This window comes from Dendropsophus ebraccatus, chromosome 2 (genome assembly GCF_027789765.1).
Source record: "Dendropsophus ebraccatus isolate aDenEbr1 chromosome 2, aDenEbr1.pat, whole genome shotgun sequence".
In the NCBI taxonomy this organism is placed as follows: Eukaryota; Metazoa; Chordata; class Amphibia; order Anura; family Hylidae; genus Dendropsophus; species Dendropsophus ebraccatus.
Genome location: NC_091455.1, coordinates 89,020,709 through 89,039,803, shown reverse-complemented (window position 1 = coordinate 89,039,803; position 19,095 = coordinate 89,020,709). Strand labels below are relative to the sequence as shown.

The 19,095-nt window shown below is 39.7% G+C and overlaps 1 protein-coding gene across 1 annotated transcript in view; it reads left to right on the top strand.

Moving 5' to 3' along the window:
• The window catches only part of CDKAL1 (CDK5 regulatory subunit associated protein 1 like 1), a 679,847-nt gene that overhangs the window by 636,229 nt on the left and 24,523 nt on the right, over nt 1-19,095 (top strand). The window contains 1 exon segment of the mRNA XM_069957933.1: nt 1,537-1,701. Within this exon segment, the coding sequence (XP_069814034.1) occupies nt 1,537-1,701 (165 nt within the window).

Below are 19,095 nucleotides of genomic sequence, written 5' to 3'. Positions count from 1 at the left end.
AGTAAAATATATGCAATTTGGTAGACAGGATTTTACAGCACGGTAGAGTGCAATACTGGCATCACATGCCAATAGTATTGTAGTTTTATCTCCTCCCAAACCATAATCATTTATTTCTGAAAGCAAATAACATTGTATTCACAAGTCTATCTCATTTTTATATTTGGGATCTTAACCTTGGTGTTATAGTAAAAATGAAAAAAAAAACGAAAAAATAAACATGTTGGGACATGTTGTTCCACATGTCAAAAGTTTGTTTTCTATGACCTTTTTTTATGAACATTCTTGTTCCCATGTATTATGATATCTAGAATCCTATTATATACATTAGCATGATTAACATTATATACAAAGCATGATCCTTTTTAGATGAAATTCATAGCATCACTGAACTAGCCTTCATATGTTATGTATAACAGTAATAAACTGCAAGCCAGCATACAACACAGCAGCACATAGAGGGTACACCTACAGTACTTGGGGTGTTGTACACTGTGTCAAGGTGCAAAAAGTATAGCGGAGTACATTTTTTTTTCCTATAAAGCAGTTGTACAGTTTTTTGCTTCCATCTTTGCCTTGTTGACGGCAAAATAAGTTGCACAATATGTGTTTAGGAGGAGTTTTAGATTAATCCCTAATTACACTAATCTTTACCGTCTGCTTTTCATAAGACAATAGTAATTTAAAATACCGTTTTAATTACATCTATTAAATGTTATATTACATTACATTCCTGGAAACTTTACCAGCTTTAGCTGATAACACTTATGCTTTTAATAAACGAAAAGCTGCTATATAGAATAATACTTGAAACTGTATTGTGTTGTCTGATTGACTTTATGACCAGACATTCCTGCACTACAAATTGTAGACTAATTGATTTGCATGCACAGCTAGAAGTCATGTAAACAGGAGCCTAGCTATACAGAATATTACTAGCAGCAGTGCCTCTGGCTTCAGGGGTCTGAGGGGCTTATCCACCACATAAGAAGTCACCAGTATTAGAAATGGCATCTAGTAGGTGGGGGGCTGTCTACACATTTTTTATTGCAGCCCAGAAGCTTTAAAGTGTACCTGTAGTTATAACTTTCAAAATCTAAATCAACAGTAGATGTGATATGAGGCAAGTTCGCAATATACATTCATTATTATTTTTGTTGTTGCTATCATGCTGTAAAACAAAGCTGAACTTACCAAAAAACCAGGTCCAGTCTCCTGAAGGCAGATTTTCTGACTGGATGAAATAATAGACAAAACACTGGAATTCCGGCCAGTACCAAGAGTCACGGCTCAATGTTCCGTCAGTCACATGACTGCCTTCTCTCTGTGAGCGCTCAGATGGCCATGTTTTCCATGATAACTAAAAAAAATTATGAATGTAAAATGTAAACTTGTAAAGTTATAACAACAATAAAACTTTAGGGTGAGACAACTATTGAAATTGCTATTGTCTATAAATTAAACTTCCATTATCTGCAGTTAATAGTTTTGACTAAATAAGATTTGTTTTTCTTATGTAATACTTGTTTTCTTAAGGTCCTTGTCCCGAAAGAACTAGCATTTATGGGGAAAATGGTTGAAGTAGAAATTTTTGAAGCAGGAAAGCATTACATGAAGGGGCGTCCGTTGTCAGATTCTATGGTTTATTCTCCATCCATCACAAAGCCATTAGAGAAGGGAAAGGTTTCGGGTCTGTCTGAGGTAAGTGGAGTGCTGAGCAGTATATATGAACAGATTTGTGTTTTTATTTGGCTTATTCACTAAATATTTGAGTCTAAAAATCCCATCGTAAAGTGACTATACTGACAAAAAAACAAATAGCCATGAGACAGCCATTAGACTAGATGTCTATTTTTTAAAAAATGTTCCTTTAAAAGAAACCTGTTAGTAGATTTATGCTGGCCAAACTATGAGCAGCATGACAGAGACAGGCTCCATTAAAAAAAAAATAATTATGGTTTCATCTAAAACGCTAGAACACTGGTATAAAAATACAACAAATACAGCATTTTTTTTCCCTTTTAATAACATTTATTGGCTTTAAGTTCATATTCGTTCACTTTTGTTCAGATTTATCACATCAATTTATGATTTGGTAATAGGAGGAGACTGTAGGACAGCTTTAACTATCACAAAGTGGCCTTTTAGAGTCCGCTATGGAGAAACCAGTAGAACTAGTATAGAGCAAAGCACAGTGAAGGTGAATGCGCTTCACATTAACGGGGTACTCCTGGCTGGGGGTTATTTTGGAGGATCGCCGGGGAGGGGGTAGAAATTGAAGCCGGAGGTCCCTTACCTCCCCCATTCCAGAGGGTGCCCGGATCGCGCTGCCCGGTACTCCCATCTCGCGGCCGCTTCCTGGTCAGAGCTGCCGCATGAGACGTGACGTCTCAAGGCAGCTCTGCCATTCAGCGGCTGAGGCGGGACTCCAGAGTCCTGAGGTGGGACTCCGCTACGGCTGCGGATTGGCAGAGCTGCCTTGAGATGTCACGTCTCATGTGGCAGCTCTGACCAGGAAGCGGCCGCGAGATGGGAGTACCGGGCAGCGCGATCCGGGCACCCTCTGGAATGGGGGAGGTAAGGGACCTCCGGCTTCAATTTCTACCCCCTCCCCGGCGATCCTCCAAAATACCCCCCAGCCAGGAGTACCCCGTTAATGTGAAGCGCATTCACCTTCACTGTGCTTTGCTCTATACCAGTTCTACTGGTTTCTCCATAGCGGACTCTAAAAGGCCACTTTGTGATAGTTAAAGCTGTCCTACATTCTCCTCCTAGTACCAAATCATAAATTGATGTGATAAATCTGAACAAAAGTGAACGAATATGAACTTAAAGCCAATAAATGTTATTAAAAGTAAAAAAAAATGCTGTATTTGTTGTATTTTTATACTAAGACAAGTTTTTGCCTGTCTAGCTATTGAGGCTTGAAGACTTTACAAACTACTTGTAGCCACACTTGTGTAACTGCTGGCGTATGTAGATTATGTATGGATAAAACATGTAATCTCTAGCTTCAGGTTCCGATTTCAAATTAAACTTTGCACTACTTCAGTCCTCCTGGAAAAGCACTTCATCAAGAGGAATGTCTGGCTGCTTCCCAGTAAACTTGCTTATATTCTGAATTTGCATCACTTAGAACACTGTTGGCAATATACAGTCTAGACGGCAGCTTGGTTCCAGTGACATATACATATACTGTATATGCTTTCTTCTTTTAAGAATGCTGATGTTTCCCTGGAGGAGACACTGTGCATACTGGTTTACTTTTCATACTGAGAGTGTGAATAGCATTGAGATTTTCTTTTTATTTAGAATTTCTAAAGGTGAGCAGAAAGGTTTATGCTTCAGATGTTTACTGCCATGTCTATAAATGTGTAAATGAGTTTGTGCCCATCCTGAAGCTGTTCTGCTCAGTGCTGGCGTCTAAAGCCTAGCTGTACGCTTTTGTTAGATTTACCTTTTGGTGTCTTCTGGATGGCTGTAGGATAGATGAAACCAGAGAATGCACAGGAAAAATAGCAATTTATAATTCATAGAGCAGAATGCAAAGCATTATGGGTAAGCTTCTCCCTTGACAACTGATTACAACATCCCAAAGCCTAAATGTAAAAAGGCAGGAAAAACTTTTACATTCGGAAAAAAACAAGATTACTGAATAGAAAAGAAATGTTAGATTAGATAAAGATAGATATATTTTAGGAATCGCGATGACCGCTTCAATGTTCCACAATGCCATCACCTGTTTTCTTTAAATCCTACACTTCAGGCTAGATTTCCCTTTTTACTTTAATTGCTCCAGTGCATTTAAAAACATTTGTCCAACGTTGTGATGAAAAAAAGACTACCTTTTTGTTTCTACAGCTTAAAGTGACACTGTTTCTCACTTTTTTCATTATGACTTCTTTACACTGATGTAAAGGATAAATTTAGCAATTTTCATACCTTATTTTATATCATACATCATGGTGCTTCTTCCAGTAAAAGTGATCTTTTATCAGCTGTGCTAAGTGGGCGAGGCTTCACAGCTGCAGTGCATCATAGCCACATCCACATCGCCACCATAGGCCCCACCCCTCTGTGACGTCATTACCGCAAAGGCCCCACACCCATAGGTATGGGCCAACCAAGAGGGGGTGGGGCCTAAACCTTTAGGCTGCCCTGTTCCAATGGTCGTTGACGGGGTGGGGCCTAAAAGTCTATGACATCACAGAGGGGCAGGGGTTTCGGCACCGTAGTTGATGGGGCTAAGTGGCGCTTCGGTCGAGAAGACCAGGTGGCACAATCCCCAGATGATAAAAGATCACTTTTAACTGGTACAAGCACCATGAGGTATGATATAAAATAAGGTATGAAAACTGCTATATTTACCCTTTACACATGTATAGAGAAGTCAGAATGCACAAAGGAGGTAACAGTGTCACTTTATTCTCCAAATATGAAGTTGTTCTAGCGGACATACACCAAAGTCATGCTGTGTTTAACAAAATGAAGCACATGTTTTCATTTATTGCCTCTTTATTTCAGGCCTTTTGGCTAACAAAAATGGCTGCCTTGACAGCGTGCGAGGTGGAGTGTAGGCATTATCTCATACAGGGAGTTTTACGATTTGTGCCCTCCACACCCTTTTAACTGCAGACAGAAATGTCCTCAGTCCAGTCATTAAAATACATAGCAAGATGTGCTGATCAGCGTTTACCTTGGTAGATGTGGCCACTTTCCAGGCCCTGTCTTACATTTCACTGAGGCCTGGTTGTAGAAGCTGATGAAGTGTGAAATGAAAATGTGTATCACATTTCTTAGCATCATTTTATGCTCTTGCTGGAGTGAAATGTTTGGGGCTACAAAAAATGTAACCCTGGCTTTTAACATATGGAAGAAAGACTGTTTGCTCAGCCATGTAATTTCCTGATTGTGTCTTGAAGAATTTTTCCCCCTTATTTTACAATACATGGTAAACAAATGTTAACAATGACGGGGGGAAGTTACACATAACATTACATTTATTGCTGTAAATGTCACGGCTGCTCTACTTTTATAGGCTTTGGCAGACAGTAAAAGGGAAGATCTTACATGAAATGAGCAATATGCCTGCTGAATACATACGTAGACTGCATCTTTATTGGAGGAATATGCTGCACATTGAGGTCACTCAGGGGACAATGTGTCTCTTTCCTATAGCTCCAACATCTTGGTTTAGACTGTTTTAGATGTTTTACGGCATATTTAGGCAAATAATGTTAGATTATCTAAAAAACACCAATATTTAATAGTGTAATGTAGTGGCATTACATACAATTTCAGTTACAATGTAAGGTTTTGGGCACATTGCATGAGGCATACTCATGTCATTTTCACAAGTTTTCCCATTGACAAAGAATAGAGAGGTCTGTAATTTTTTGGCACGCTCAACTGTGAGAGACAGAATCTATATAAAAAAAATCTGAAAATCACATTGTTGTTTTTTTTTAATAATTATTTTGCATTTTATTACATGAAATAAGTATTTGCAAAATAAAAAAAACAGTTTAATGTTTTGTGCAGAAACCTTTGTTTGCAGTCACAAAGGTCAGATGTTTCCTGTAGTTCTTGACCAAGTTTGCACACACTGCAGCAGGGATTTTTGTCCTCGGTACAGATCTTCTTACAGGTTTTGCAGCGGTCACTGGGCAACATTGAGTTTCAGCTCCTTCCTTTTCTATGGTGTTCAGGGCAATGCCACTCCACAACCTTGAAATCTTTCTTTAAGAGACACTTCTTAGTTACCCAGGTGTGGTGTTTGTGATTTTTATGTTGGAAGACCCAGCCACGAACCATTTTCAATGATCTTACTAAGTGAAGAAGGTTGTTGGTCAATCCATCTTTCCTTTAATAAGGTGATTTCATCCTATCCTGTGCAGCCCCAAAGTATGATGTTCCCACCTCCATGCTTCATGCTTGGGACTGTGTTCCTGGGGTTGTACTCATCCTTCTTTCTCCAAACAGAGTGAGAGGAGTTAATACTTAAAAGTTCTATTTTGGTCTCATCTGATCACATTACTTTCTACCATGCCTCCTGTGGCTCATTGGGAAACTTCAAATGAACCTTGTGTCCTGCAGGATTTTAATCCATGATGGCTTAGTGTGTTACTAATGGTAATCTGTCCCAGCTCTCTACTGATCATTGACCAGGTCTTCTTGTGTACTGTAGTTCAGGGTTGATTCCTGACCTTTTTCCAGAATCATACTTACCCCACGAGTCAAGATCTTGTATGGAGCCCCAGACCAAGGAAGATTGACAGTCATCTTTTTTTCCATTTTCTAATAATTGCGCCAACAGTTGTTGCCGTGTCACCAAACTGCTTGCTTATTTGTCCTATAGCCCATCCCAGTCTTGTGCAGGTCTATAATTTTGTCCCTGTTGTCCTTAGACAGCTCTTTGGTCTTTGCCGTAGTGGAGAGGTTGGAGTGTGCAGACAGTTTTTTTTTTGTTTTGTTTTTTAAAAAAAAAACAGATAAGTTCAAACAGGTACAATTAATACAGGTAATTAGCGCAGAGTAGCAGGGCTTCTTAAAGAAAAACAGGTAAGTGAGAGACTTCCTTGCTGGTTAGTGGGTGATCAAATACTTATTTTATGCAATAAAGTGTTAATCATTATTTAAAAATCATACAATGCAAATTTTCTGGAAAAATTTTTAGATTCTCACAGTTGAAGTGTGCCTAGGCAAAAAAATACAGACTCTTTCATTCCTTGTAGGTTGGAAAACATTCAAAACCAACAGTGTATCAAATACTTATTCCCCCCACTGTAGGTAGAGAACTGTATATTGTCTATATGCATCATATTTTATACAAGGGCACACAGTATTTTTTCCTGTCGGTGTAGCAAGCTTTTCTTTGGGGGAGCACAGGCACAGTACTTTTACGCATACGTGAGCCCTACCCTATCTACTTAAAGAAGCCAAAGGAACTCACAGAATCTTACAATCCCTTGTCCCTGCACAGAAAGTCACTTTCTCTGTTCATTTATAAGAGATACTTCAATCCTTCACTGTTGCTTCACTGTTAAGAAAAAGGGTTGAGGGACCTCTGTTCTGGAGATAGATGCAGGTTTCGGGTATAAATGTCTTAATTTGTAGCCCAAACTTCATTAACGGTTAAACTTTAACTCCTGGTCATGTCATGTTTTGACACAATTTTCTACATTCTGTGGATTTGCGGCAGTTTTTAAAAATAACTGCAAAAATTTTAACTTGCTGCTTGAAGAAATCTCTATAAGTAGGTGTGTCCTGCTTTTTAGCAGATAATGTCATACTTGGTGTATATCGATTTCAAAACGCAGAGTGGTGGTTTACCACAAGTCTCACCACCTTTTATGGTTCTAAATGTCTCTTAAAGGGGCACACCGGAGGAAAAAATGTGTTTACAAATCAACCGATGTCAGAAAGTTGTACAGATTTGTAAATTTACTATTTAAAAATCTCAAGTCTTCCAGTACTTATCAGCTGCTGTATGTCCTGCGGGAAGTGGTGTGTTCTTTCCAGTCTGACACAGTGCTCTCTGCTGCCACCTCTGTCCATGTCAAAAACTGTCCAAAGCAGGAGAGGTCATTTATAGGGATTTGCTACTGCTCTGGACAGTTCCTTTCACGAACATAGGTGACAGCAGAGAGCATTGTGTCAGACTGGAAACACTACACCACTTCCTGTAGGACGTACAGCAGCTGATAAGTACTGGAAGACTTGACGTTTTTAATTCGGTAGGAAAGATAAAGGTTTTGTCTTCTCCAAGAAACAGCATCATTTGTGTTCATAGGCAGTTTTGTCCATGTCTAGAACTGTAGACCGCCCCCAATGAGCACTGGCATGGTTTCTGGAAAAAAGCTGACCCTTTTCCTTCATGTTAAACAACCCCTTTAACCTTTTCTCTTCAGTATAATAATGAGGGGGCCTTCTCCATTGGAATTTAATTGTCTGTGCCAGAGTTTTAAATGGTGAGCAGCAGAAATCTTGGCTATAAGTTAGTGCCAGACTTTAGCTAAATAAAACATATGGAACAGGTCTCTGATGTAAGAAACCCTGACTGCACTCATAAACTAAAGGGAACATTTAAACGAAAAATTGTTAAAGTGGGAAACCCCTTGTAGGTGACCGGTGTATATTTCAGGAAATAAGTGCACGGCCATATTCATGCTGGAGAGTAGAGTATTTAGTTATCAGTAAATAGATTTGCAAAAGTGTTCAAGCGTTAGACAGCCAGCGGAGTCAGCCTAATGGTTTTCCAATGTTTTCCACTGCCAGGCCAGAAATTCCCCAGCCACTATTAAATACATTCAATGGCTCGGGTAATTTTGAGACAAAATGTTAAGAGGAAAGCTAGAGTCATATACTCCGAGGTGTCTTGGCACCGTCTTTAATAGTGCTTCACTGAGGAAGAAATAAAACACTCAACAAGGTCGTTACACTTACAAGCAGCTTAACCCTTTGAGTGTTTGACTCTTTGATGTCTGGTAATATTATGTCATGTGGGTGACCACTGTTTGGAAATATTCTCTTCGTCCTCAACCTCTGCTACTATCTGGTACATTATGTCTTCCATTTTACTTGTATCTAAATTCATAACATTATGCTACTTTTGTACATCAAAATGCTCTGTTCACAGATTTTGTTTATAGCAGATTATTTTTTTCAAGCAGATTCTGGTAATTTATTTCTATTTGCTTTTTAGGTTCCTTAGGGTTGAACACATTTTTAAGGCTACAGTAGGACTGCAGTCTCTGGTGTACAGTATGTGCATTCAGAATACTGTAACACCTGAAAGAAAGCAAGTAACCCAAATCTTCAGAAATCTACAGGATTTCTGCTCCATTGGAACAAATCCTAGGGCTATGGGCACACTGGCAAAAACCTTGCATTGTGGTCCTCTTACAGCCGTGGTCAGTGTGACAGGGTCTGCTCATAAATTTCCCATTCATTTCAATAAGGGCATTAGAGTGAACCTAGAGAGATGGATCCAGTCCTGGAAAACTTCTCCCAGTTTCCCAGGACTGGATCCATCTTTTCTTAGCGCCCAGAGAGGAGCGACAGTGAACCTATGCAAACAATGCATCCATATACAGGTGCAGCACATCTGCATTTGTCATGCAACTGTTCCTTTAATGCATTGCACTAATTTGTAGACTCTTTGTTTCACACACAGCAATCTCTAGGAGTTTAAATGGCCAAGTAGATACATGGATACTTCTCCTTCTGCTGCCACAAAACCGTGTGGGCCTATTCCACAGCCCGACAATCGTTTAGCATCGTTACCGATGTCCTTGCAGCCCTTGTTTCATACTTTACCTGTCCAGGCTGCAGGTCTTCTCCTTCTCCCGGTCCCGCAACGCAGCAGCTTTGGAGCGGCCTGTCTGAACTGACAGACCGCTCAGCCAATCACTGGCCGCGGTGGTCCCGGACAGTAATTGGCTGATCGGTCTGTCAGTTCACACAGGCCGCTTCAAAACTTGCTGCGGTGCGGGAGCGGGAGAAGGAGAAGACCTGCAACCTGGACAGGTAAAGTATGATGTTTGAGGCCATTTATGCACCGCTAATGTGCACTGCTAATGCATAGTTAGTGCTTTACCGCTCCAGAAAGGTGGAATCTGATTGGTTGCTAGGGGCAACTGAGCCAGTTTCACTTTACACCATGTTTGTTAAATCTCCCTCAATGTTATTATAATTTGATGATTCCTTCTCTGTTTCCCCAATAAGAGAATCAGTGGCCTCTCCTGATATGTCTATTTTAGTAGATACTCGTTTCCTCTGTTAGGGTACGTGTACACTACGGAATGTCGACGGAAAACCTGCTGCGCATTCCGCACCTAACACCTGCTCACGGACTGAGGCAGGCGCGCACATCTCCACCAGTCTATGCACGGGCGGATTCCTTCATCCGTCCAAAGAATGAACCTGTTTACAATCTTTTTCACCTGTTCATTATAATCTGTTTATAACCTGTTCATTCTTAGCCATTCCATAGTGTGCACGTACCACGTACAACTTATCCTAAACCTTCTTTTCTGTCAGTAGATTGTGTCCGTAATCTGATGCTAACAGTACTCTTAATAAGAGAAATGGTAACACCCAGTTGTCAGTTTATTAATGTGGAATGGGGGCAAACCAGAAAAATGTTTCAGAGATGATAAGTATTCATCTTGTGCAGTGAGACAGAAATCACAGGGAGGCTGGGAGTGAAGCACATAACCATGCGCTTCTCCTGGATATAGCTAGAGATCAGTGAACACTCAGACCCTGAGCAATCAAAACTTTTGATGTCTGAGATTTTTCTTTTTTTTATAATGACACAGGTTTGCGCTAACCAAGGCCATGCGCTTGTTTTTATTTCCCATATGACCTGGTTTCAGTTAATTATGTGCTGTATCCATGCTTGTAAACTGTTTCTATATGTTCAGTGATATGATGCTATTTACTGGTACACTGTCATGCAACTAAAGCCATTACCAGGAAAATGATGCAAGCTGATCCGGCTCAGTAAATGCATTGCTTTGTGTCCCCATGACTAAGAGTCTGCAGGCAATCCTCTAGTCTGCAGTTATCTTTCCCATATCGGACATTTTACTGGCTTTTGATTGTTGCTCCTATGCTCGTGGAGAGTTACAAGCAAGGGGTCATGATTCATGTGACCAGTGACAAAGCTTGTAAATATATCCTATTCCAGGAGACATTGAACTCGGTAATAATAAAAGATCCCTTTACATTCCTGTATAGACGAGGATTGACTGTCACGGTTTCCCATAATACGGTATAGTTTCCTTTACAGTTACTGTATGTCTTACACTCCCATTTCCCAAGGTGCGAGTGTAGCCTGAATAATGTATATATTGCTTTGTATCCATATACAATGCTATGAAGCTGCTATGCAGAATATTATAAAATCATTCAGTTGGAAGATAAGGTAAGCAATATTTTGACACAGAGCACAACTCAATATGCATGTGTTTACTCATAATTATCTCCAATGTCAGCTTACTGATACATGAAGTTGTTCTGGGCAGGTTAATGAACTACTTTTGCACTGCGTAGGGACAGGCAAAAAAGGGTGTCATAGTATTCTGCAGTCTACTGGCATTGGGTCCATTGAGCTGAAAGTGGTTTTCCCATCTCAGCTAATGTAGTTACACTTATAGGACATTTTTGCAATTATATTAATTTAGGAAATTTGCTGCCTCCTGCTTTTTAGCCTAGCTCACCAACCACCACTCTTTTTTTTAAAAGCCGTAATCTGGTTTGTATTCACATGGCTGTATAATAATTTTCTGATTGATTGATATATATATATATATATATATATATATATATATATATATATATATATATATATATATATATATATATATAGATGTATGTGTATATATATGTATATATGTGTATATATATATATATGTATGTGTATATATATATATATATATATATATGTATGTGTGTGTGTGTATATATATATATATATATATATATATATATATATATATATATATATATATATATGTGTATGCCGGGTGCTGAAAAAAATCAGAACCGGAATGGAGAATCTGCACCACCGCAAATTATAAAGGGGAAGATCAAAGAGACTGCATCTGTGACGTAGGTGGTGACCATATGAAGGGCAGAGCAAGCTGCAGGCATATGGGGTAGAGTGGTGCTGTGCCCAGCAAAACACACCTCTATCGCCTGTCTGGCCCACCCTTGTATCCTACTGTACCTTCTTCTCTGCCTCTCAGATCTCCCTGCTGTCTGATGTTTTTTTTATTAATTTTTATTTGGTCTGCGTTTGAAGAGGATTAGTCGGCGAGTATATCCCAAACTCTATATCTTAGCTGAAAGTTGGGGGTCGTATAGAGAATACGGTATATACTATATATTAGTCCAACCACTGCTTTTAGAGCAGAGAAGTGGGCTGTTACCTAGACAATGAGCTGTCAACAATGGGAAATAAGGAGAAGGAGGAAAGTTTGCTAAATTAATGTATTTGCATAAATGTTGAACTTGACAAATCTTACAAGTTCAATCATATTCATTGACATAGGAATACCCCTTTAATGAACCATACTTGGTCTACTAGTTACTGTGTTGAGCCCATCTTCCAAATGTATACCTCTGTTCTGCAGGAGTCAAAACTCATATGTTTGGGAAATATACTAAATGTAGTCATTAGTAGTGGTGTATAACAAAGAACAACTGCTATACAATGTCATTTTGCCTGCACAAGGTACAAGAACAGAGTTCCGACCAGATCTTAATATATGGATTGGTAGTGGTATATGTAAGAACTTTTTGACCATATCCCAATGTATGCCTCCTACTTACTACCTAAGCACAGTGGGAACCAAGCTTGGTGATTTACAATGAACCCATCTAAAATAGTATCATTTACTAATGTAGATTTTTGCACCGATAGATTGGAAATTCCCAAATGCAACGCTTGCAAAGATTACTTCTGAGTTTGCAGTATTTTGCTTAAAATGAACTACATTCAAATGAATTGAAGCAAAATTTAATATTTGCCCACATTTATTAGACCTACTGCTCTAGCACCTCTGGTTCATGATCTGCCATATGACCTAAAGAAATGTTTGCATGGATCTCACACAGGCTGAAAATCAGTAATATAGCTTATGGACAATTTTAGATGGCCCTAATAGAGGCCCCAGTGGTTTTATTGAAGTGCAGTGGGGTCTGGTACTTGCGGCTGTATCACAGCTGTCTGAAATCTGCCTATAACTGTATAAGAAGCTGCTAAAGAAGGAGCAGATTGTGCATGCCAAAGAAGAAGGGAGCCATGCACTGTCTTAATCTCGTGTGATACATCACTGAAAAGTGGGGCATTGCACTGACAAGACTGTTCGTTGCATGGGATGCATCATTTGCAAGACATAAGACTTTGGGCAGGATGATTGGGCTTATTCCATGCACAGCCTCTTCTGTGGTGTAATATAAAACATCGCTATGACAGTATAGGTGGCCAGGACAGAGGTGTCAGCTCAGGGAGGGGCAGTGGAGCTGTCAGACTGGTAGGGGAGAACTTACCATCACGATGAAGCTTTTTTTTTTTTTTCATTTTTGCTTGAAATTCTTCCCAGTTGTGTGTAGCCAATGCTTCCTTTATAGATCAGTCATGTAAAAGGATGCATCATTGTTCTATTATTTGCTTTGTTCATCAGTACAGATACACTTTCCACTGTGGTTATACTCTGTAACAATAGAATGATGATTATATATATATATCTCTTTCAGCCTTGTAAACAGCTGCTTCTCCTGGATAAATGAATGGTTTGAAATCCCTTTATTCCTTGACCTGCTATTGTGGTAGAGTCTGCAATACTTTACACATGGTTCTCAACCTCTGTCTGCTCCCTTTCATGGTGGTAACTTTCTCTCTGTTTCCCTTGGTTATCTTTTGCTTAGTGCATTTGTTTGAACCATACTTTCATTCTGTCCATTTGGTTTTTTTTCACACCGTGCTTTGATCCACCTGTATTGCTTGCAATAGACTGCATAAGCTGAAAAAAAAACCTCAAAGATTGATCACTTGTATAATAAGAGACCTTTTCAAGTGTGGTAAAGTGCCCCCTCTTCAAGACAAAAGAGGTCAGCAGAAAATTCTGTTTTATGTGCTGTATGAAGTCATCTCAAACGCTCTGACCCTTAAAATAGCCAATGCAGAGATGTTTTTCTTTGCATGGCGACTTCATTTCCAGAACTATTGAAGTGAGAGGCAACATTAACCTGGGTCTACACGCATTTGAAAGCCAGATTTCTCCTGCTTTCATCTTCCTGTTAATGAAACATGAAATCTTGAGGGAGTGTGTATTATAAATGCTCGGAAGACGAATAGTTTTTAATATAATCTGTGCCATGTTCAGGATTTTACCTCCTTTCCTGATTGCACAGATTATACCTTGGTACAGACAATACATTTATAACAAGACATGGAGTGTTGTTCACTGTAATTATCATAGAGTAATGAGGCTTATACATCTCTGATCACCACTTACAAATACACACCATACCTATGTTGTAATAAAGCTTTTATCTCATGCTGCACTCCAGATTCTTTTTTTGTTTATTACTTTAAGGGAAGCTGATGCATGGTAGAAAAAAATTGTAGATATTATGTACTTTAATTGTACTGGACAGTAATAACCAAGCTTTCATGTCTCTTATACAGTTTATTCCACATAGATTTAGACTGTGCATGAACACACGACCCAAGAGCCTTAGGCAAGTCACACTGTCAAGGGTAAACCAACAAAATATGTGCCTCCACTAATATGATTTATAATGTGCAAAATTGTCTTGGTGGAAATGTCAGATTATTATTTGTGCACAAATTCATCTTGATTTGTACAATAGAGCATTGGCTGGCTAACCCGAAAATGATACACATTCACAGAACTGCCACTTGTTAATGGTTGCTGTAACTTCTGCTTTATTCTAGCCTTGTTATGCAAAGACTTGTATCTATAATTGTCAGACTTTGCATCTATTTAATTATCAGCCCCAGTGTATATATATTCTATTATATGTCACATTAAATATATTACATGTTTTCCTGTCAAAATACAATAATATCCTGATGGTGTTGTTAATACTTTTAGGTCCCCTAACAGTGATATTTGGACCGCTAAGAAGACACTGCTTGAGTGTTATAGCTAAAAAACATTGAGGCTACATTCGCACATCCGTAGTGCAGCTTGCGGCCGTGGCCCACACTACAAATGTGCATCTGTCCTGCTCCGTGCTTCAATGAGCACTACATTGCTGCTTCATTAGGATAGCGATCCGTGCTGAAAAATGTCCTTTTTCTTGCGGCACGGATCGCGGCCCCGTACACACATACGGATGTGTGAACGGGGCCATTGAATACCATAGGTTCTATGTTCTGTCCGCAATTGCGAACAGAACATCAGACGGGTGAATGTAGCCTAAGGTGTAGCTATCTTTCTTCATGAACAGCAGGATACACTGTCAAAATCCTCCCTGTCCAGGTGCATGCTGGAGACAGAATACTTTCAGCAGTGCTGCTGGAATAATTTCATCTCTGGCACATGCCTGCACAGGGGTGGGGTAGCAGGACTTTAACAATGTATAACTGCTGTTTCACTTTGAAAGAAAAAGTTCAGGCAGACAGATTTTTTTACAAAAGTGCTGGGGCAGGGGGAGGATAAAAAAAATAATGCTCTTATCTCCCTTGCTTCAGCACTGGTTCCCACGTACCACCACTCCAGTCCCCCTGGAAGCTTCCTGTTTAGAGACAGCTCCTGAGATGTGATGTTCCAGACCTGCTAAGCCAGTCAGCGCGACTACGGGGTTCTGCCTCTACCACTGACTGGCTGAGTGGGCCTGACACACCAAGTCCCAGGTCCCCTCTCAGACCAGAAAGTGTCTAGGGACCGGTGCTGAAGCCGGGGAGGTAAAAGCATGTTTTTTTTCATCCTCCCCCTTCCTATCACTTTTGTAAAAAATTTATCTGCCTGGACTTCTCCTTTAGTACTCCTTTTCAGTTGTTCCTGGTTATCACTGCATATTACTAAAACCCCTTGAATGATGATTTGTAACTCTTTTAATTTATGTCTCATAGTATCATCATCACTTCATGGCTACAATTCAGGCTCAGGGTATGATGATGATGTTGGTGTTGCAATACCATACACAACCTTACCTTTCCTGTGAGATGTGGATTCTTAAGGCCCTATTACCCTGAACGATTATCATCCCTACTTGGCCAATTACCGACTGTTCAGGCCAATAATCGTTTATTGTAATAGAGCATATTGAAAGGCAATGATCAGCCAACATGCACAACCTCTATTTAGTTTAATGGGCCACCCGAACAAGCTAAAGATTGTTTGGGCTGTCCCTCCTGCTGCTCCCCGCTTTCTGACTGTGAATGTAATATCACAGTGTAAAAAATTTAGAGGTTTAATAGAGCCTTTAGTGTTTAACTGGTTTTGTGTTGGCTAAACTGGGGTGTGGAGTCTAAGGGATCCATTGATTTTCACCATTAGTCTCTGCAAGGAAATATGGACTTTGCTTGGAAGTAGCAGCAATGACAGAACAGGAACAAAACTAGCCTAGGGGGGGTAAACAGGCCAGTAACATGAAATTTAACAGGTCTATGGTCAGACAGTCGGAGGAAAAAGTCCAGGAACACTAAGGGTGGTATTACACGAAGCGATTATCGTTCGAATAATCGTTCAATCGGTCGTATTTGAACGATTATCTTTAAGTGTAATAGTAGACAACGATTAAACGACGAACGATTGGTCGCTGGTCGTTTAATAGGTTTTGAATCTATTCTTATCGTTTGTCTTTTACACATCGTTCGCACATCGTTCGTTTGAATAAGATGTCGTTAGCCGTTCCCTGTTCATTCGCAAATTGAAAGGGGAGTGTTCTTGAATTTTGTTGCTCCAATATAACCGATAATCTTTCCGTGTAGTAAAACGAACGATTATTAGGCAACCGCTATTGCGATCGTTGGAGATCGTTTATCGTTAATTGTTAATTGAAAAAAATCGCTTCGTGTAATACCACCCTAAGACTAGACTAGGAGTTACAACCAGGAGCTGATCATGAACTGGAACTTGGAGATACTGGGAAACAGGGTCTAGAGGCCAGGATTGGAACCTGATGATACCCAAAACCCCATCTGGCAGCAGATTGATTTGAAATCAGTAGATTGCAGGAGCAGTGTCCAAGAGCGAGCCAGTACATAACAGAGCAGCATCCAGAAGCAGGCCTGAGGTAGAACTGGGAGATGTAACTAGTAAAAGGAACGCAACAGCAGCCAGGAACAGGCCTCATATGGAACCAAGACATACCAAGAAAATTTACCAGGTACAGATTTTGCACAAAAACAGGAGATACCAAGAACAGTGAATAGGAACAGACCTCAGACAGCATCAAGGAGATACTAGAACCGGGGATGTGTTTGGGTATAGAGCCAAAGGTTGTCACCAGGAAAGATGGGACAGACCGAGGGAACAGGAGCATAGGCATAAGACAAAGGTCAGGACCAGAAGTAGCACTTCACAGGCACCAGATATAATATCCAAAGGTCTAGGTTGGAACAAAGTCAGTCAGAATCAGTTGTTGTACCACAAGTACCAGGCATTGTATCCAATGGTTAAGGCACTAGGACACAGAAACAAGGAACTATGTACAAAGGAGCTTACCAATTGCTTAGAAACAGGACATGAGGACTGGGATAATGTAAAAGAACGGCACCGAAGAGAAGAGCGCTGACAGCACACTTCATGACTGTGTGGACAGTTACATCCCTGGGCCTCTATATCTATTGGGCTCCTGGGCAGCTGCACAGTCTACACATGTGTCTTGACCTGGTTTAAATATGCTTCATAATTTATTCTTAAATAGTTTTGTAGATAAAAAGGAATGTGACTTAAACTAATGTCAAACGAGTATTGTGTAAAGTACATTGGTAGCGATGCAACAAACATGTAGTAATTAGAGATGAGCGAACCGGGTTCGAGTCGATCCGAACCCGAACGTTCGGTATTTGATTAGCTGGGGCTGCTGAACTTGGATAAAGCTCTAAGGTTGTCTGGAAAACATGGATACAGCCAATGACTATATCCATGTTTTCCACATAGCCTTAGGGCTTTATCCAACTACAGCAGCCACCGCTAATCAAATGCCGAAAGTTCGGGTTCGGATGGACTCGAGCATGCTCCAGGTTCGCTCATCTCTAGTAGTAACCTTTTATCCTTATACTAAAACTTCACCTGTTTTAAAGTTACTGTCTTAGTGATATTCAAAGTTGTTAAGAGAGAAGTCCCCTAAAACTGATGCACATGTCAGAACTATGTTTAAACAGACTGTATAGAATCACACAGTAAGGGTACAGTTCCATAGTACAGACCCCACGGCTTCATGTGCTACCATACAGGCTCTGCCTGGTGGTGTGAAAATGGAGAAACTACAAAGCTATGTATGAACAGCGTGTGATGGAACATGGCTTTTTTTTAATCGATTCTGTCAGGAAAAAAAAAATCTGAGGACTACAGAGGTTCTGAAAAGGCCTGGATACTTTGTGAGTTGTAATAGAGTGAACTGCATGAACCTTTCTTCACCTTCTTAAATATTACCATTATCATGAAGAAGGGAAATACAAAAAGGGCAGTGCCCTCAGGATAGGTTTTCCAAGTTTTTTTTTCTATAAATGTTGTTTTTGATACCTTCATTTTGAATGAAGTTTCATCTGAAAGTTTACAGCAAAGAAATACAAACTACTACACTAGTTTGCATTTGTACAGATATGGTACTGACTAAAATTGACTTTGTCTAGACACATGTACTGTGTATGTTGGCAAAGGATCATCTTGACCTTTCAATGAATAACCGTCATCACCCCACATTTGTAAGGTCTCATGTTAGCACAATCCGGGCGTTTGTGCATTATCTGTTGCCTTTGAATGCTGTATATGATGAGACTGAATTCCTGTAGATATTGAGGTGTCAGAACTTGGTGCTACAAAGTGAGATCAGACCCTGGAGCTGCCAAGCAGTTAATCAGCACCAATAGAAAGCGCTTGGGATGTTCTTTACAAGCCCTTTGATGGTAACTAGCAGAAGTACATAATAAAATGGGATTAGTCCGATCTGATTGTTGGATAATTAGTTTTGTTTTAACTGCATTGCTAATTTCCCCATGACTTGCATATACTAATTATTTCATATAGAGTCCTAATCTCTAGAGCCCAAAGGGCTTTTAACGGTGTCAGTGACATTTTCTGAGAAGAATTTATATTGTATTTGCCTTTTCATTCTCTCCAGCACTGATCATTGCTCATTTTTATTATTTCTAGTCACTATATTACAAGTTCCTTATCACATCACTGGTTATACAGATTGGAGTTAATGGCCTACTGCCAAGTTATGTGCTGTCACTTAGAAGTCCTGTAATAAAAATTAAGGTTTAGAAAGGAATGGTGTGAACTGAAAATCACTTTATTCATCAATATTTTATATTTTCTCAAAAAATGGGAATGTATGTCATTATTATTATTGTGCGTATTCTTTAATAATGCTATATAATAA